The sequence below is a fragment of the Limulus polyphemus genome, unplaced genomic scaffold, assembly GCF_000517525.1.
Source record: "Limulus polyphemus unplaced genomic scaffold, Limulus_polyphemus-2.1.2 Scaffold44, whole genome shotgun sequence".
NCBI lineage: Eukaryota > Metazoa > Arthropoda > Merostomata > Xiphosura > Limulidae > Limulus > Limulus polyphemus.
The window spans coordinates 8,447-11,939 of NW_013665654.1; the positions used below are offsets into that span (position 1 = coordinate 8,447).

The 3,493-nt window shown below is 29.2% G+C and overlaps 1 protein-coding gene across 1 annotated transcript in view; it reads left to right on the top strand.

Annotated features, from left to right (window-relative positions):
• The window catches only part of LOC106462204 (cytochrome c oxidase subunit 6A, mitochondrial-like), a 12,544-nt gene that overhangs the window by 7,792 nt on the left and 1,259 nt on the right, over positions 1 to 3,493 (top strand). Inside the window, exon 2 of the mRNA XM_013922106.2 lies at positions 1,073 to 1,224. Coding sequence (XP_013777560.1) covers positions 1,073 to 1,224 — 152 coding nt within the window. The remainder of the gene's footprint in view (positions 1 to 1,072; positions 1,225 to 3,493) is intronic.

Here is a 3,493-nt window from a genome sequence, read left to right on the forward strand (position 1 = left end):
TACATTGGCCTAGCTAACTAACTTTGGAGTGTTTTAGTGTTAAGATCATGAGAAGCAACTGCAGGCAAAAAATGGTAATGGAACTTAACATCATATTACTTGCTCATAATAGGACATTTTTGTGGTAACACTTAATAAATGAATGTGAAACTACATATAATTGTTTCATGAATTCTAGCTTAAATATGATAGTAGTTAAAAATTTGGAAAAATTAATGTTTATGTGTTTGTACATGTTTATCTTCTGAAACCTGGTTTTGAATCAATGAAAAAGTTAATAGAAACAGACTTTAGAGCCTGATTTCTGGGTTAATCTCATTACTATGACCATCTTATAGTAGGTTAGCTTCAGTAGTTGAGTGAAGATCATATGATCTTTGCTGTACATTGTTACTTGTATTAACCTGTCAGGTACACCTGTCACCATATGGTGACAGTATTGGAAGTGTGATATACAAATTAGGTCAAATTATGCAAATAATTTGAATCTTCAGGTTGTACTGAACTGTTGTTTCCATATGTATCTTGGGCTATTTCAAATGGTTTTAGAAATATACTTGATCTAAGTAGACATGTATATAAACCTGAATATACAAACAAAAAAGTATGTGCATAGGTCTTTTACTAGACTAAGGTGAACCCATTTGTAATCCATTTCATACTAAAAGAAATAGGTTTGGTAAAGATAGTTAGTACCAAGACTGGGATAAATATTAAGATAAAAACTGTCATAGAACTTTTAGGAACATCTAAACAATCCTGAGTCATTCCTTTGTAGTTTTAAGGAACCAATATTGAAATGTTGGTGAAATTCTGTTTTGAAATGTAGAAAAATAGTGTTTCGCAAAACTCTTTGTTTTGAAACATGCTGTATGTGACCATTATCCTAAATAAACTGCTTTTCTGTATGAAAAAAAAACAAAACATTTTCATGAAACCTACTAATTGTGATATTAGTTTGTAAGAAGACTGTTTACATGTAAAATATTTTGGTAGAGTACATCAAATATAAATTATGTCATCTTGGGTGCTATTTACATGTATTCATATAACATTTATTTGTTTTCACCAGGTGGAGCAAGGTTATGGAAAATTTTAAGCTTTACAGTTGCTATCCCAGGTGTTGCTGTATGCATGGCTAATGCTTACATTCGAGAAAAAGAGCACGAGCATGATGAGAGACCAGAGTTTATCCCATATGATCACCTCCGCATTCGCAATAAGGTACTAGTAATTATAGCTACATCTACAGCATACAACTATTTGTGTGAAATATTAGTGATTATTAGGACTCTAGTTACTTCTATTGATACCAAAACTAGTTGTTAGAATTCTTAACTTTTTGAATTTGTGTGTTAGATTTCTTAAAGCGTTAGTTAAGCTATTCAAGTGCAATTGGTATATAGTTTTGACTGATGACCTGAATAAATTCCTTCTCTCATATTATTATTATTTATGCCTAATTGAATAAGGGACTTTAATACTTGTTCCTTATATATATTGCAAAGTATGAAGAAATTTTTAATTGTTCACATATAATTTCCAACATTATGTAATTCTTCCACTTCATTGGCCTTGTTGAGTTAAGACTGTGTAATTCATGATAATTAACATAGTGTATGGAAAACAAGGCTCCATTTGATCCTTTAATGCTATCCTTGTACACCTAAGTAGTAAAAATTTACTCTTTAGAGGAAATTATCAATTTCTCTCTTAAACTGTTATTAAATACAGTCTTCTACAGTTGCTAAAGGCAAATCATTCCATAACCCAATCATACTATTAAAAAAAAAAAACTGGAACTTTAATATAGCCTCTCTTTTCCAAATCGTAAATGTGTGTGTCCTTTCATTCTGTTATCTTCAGAATAAAGCACAAAGAAACTTGAGGCCTTTAGTCCTATTTGAACCCCAAGTTTTGTAAACTTCAATAAGATAACCCTTTATATCCTGCGAATCATCCTAATAACCCTCCTCTGAACCCTTTCCAGTAGGTCAGTATATTTACTTTAAAAATGGAAATCAGTTGTGTTCATTTAGGTGGCACATACACCTTCCTGAGTGATAGAGAACTTGTAGCATTTTAAAATACTCATTTATGAATATACCTCAATATAAAAAAAAAAAGGTGAGAGAAAAAAATGCTAAACATTTCTTTTCTGACTAATTTTGAAAATCAGTGATAAATACTTTATTGTATTTCAGAATTTGTAGTGCATTCTGATAATAAAGTTAGAAAAATATCCTTTACTTTTTAGGTAATAATTTTAAAAAATATTTTACTTTACCAATACATTTTTGCATTAGCTCTGATGAAGCAACAATGGTGAAATATTAATTGAAATAAGTTTGTTGTTATTGTCTGGAGAGTAATGGTCTTTTTCCTTTCTTCTTTGTTGTCAAAATCATTAATAAATAAGTAGTGCTACTTCAGTTTAAACTTACTTTTTTTGTAGGGAACAGCATTTTCTCATTCTATAAAAAGGTTATTTTAAATAGGCTAGAGTTATTCAAAACTGTTCTAGTCTTTAGTAATGATAATGACTTATGAAAAAGTGAGTTTTTGAAATACATTGTTAACTCAAATTTTAAAATTTATGTAATAAAACATAATCATATTTACATTTTTTAATTTTATAATGTCCATGAAATCATCTTGAAACAAGATGATAATTTTTCCAGTTTTTTATTTGTCAGATTATTCTTTTTTATTGACATATATTGTTAAATGAAGAGATATTCCAAAAACATTGCAAATACAGCCTGAAAAGTGTGTCACCTTAAGTCAGAGGAATAAGGCATTAATGAGAGACAGATGAGCATATTATACCAAAGCAGAGTGACTGACAGTGTTCTAGGTCAGCAATTCTCAAACTGGGATCTACAAGGGTACGCAAGGGGGGGGTCTGCAAGTTGTATCCAAAATTTTGTAAAAATATTTTTAAAATATATGATTTATAGAATAAAAGTATAATACTTAATTTTGCAATACAGCTTTGTATGTACACAAATTTTTTTTTTTTTTAAACAGAAACATCCATAGTTTTGGGGGTCTGCAAACAAATTTTAAAAGGGTTTTTCAGGTTACTAAAGTTTGAGAATCACTGTTCTAGGTTATATTATGTTCTTTTGATTCACAAATTTAAATACTGAATTGGATATTATAAAAGTGGAATAAAGAGAATATCATTCAAAACCAGTATATTGAGAATAATGTCAAAATGTGTGCACACACACACACACACACACAAATGCATACATAAAAAGCTATAAATACAGAAAAAAGTTTTATGTTTACTCATGAAAATACATGATAAAAATAGTGTACTTATACAAAGTGGTGTATATTCATGAACACAGTTTATATAGGTCAATCCCAGTATTGATTTAATTACGGTTTCATATTTTCAGTAAAAAAAGCATTTAACTTTGTGCACATTTGAAATGTGAAAGTAAAAATATATAATAGTAGCCAAAATTGGCATACTTTAATA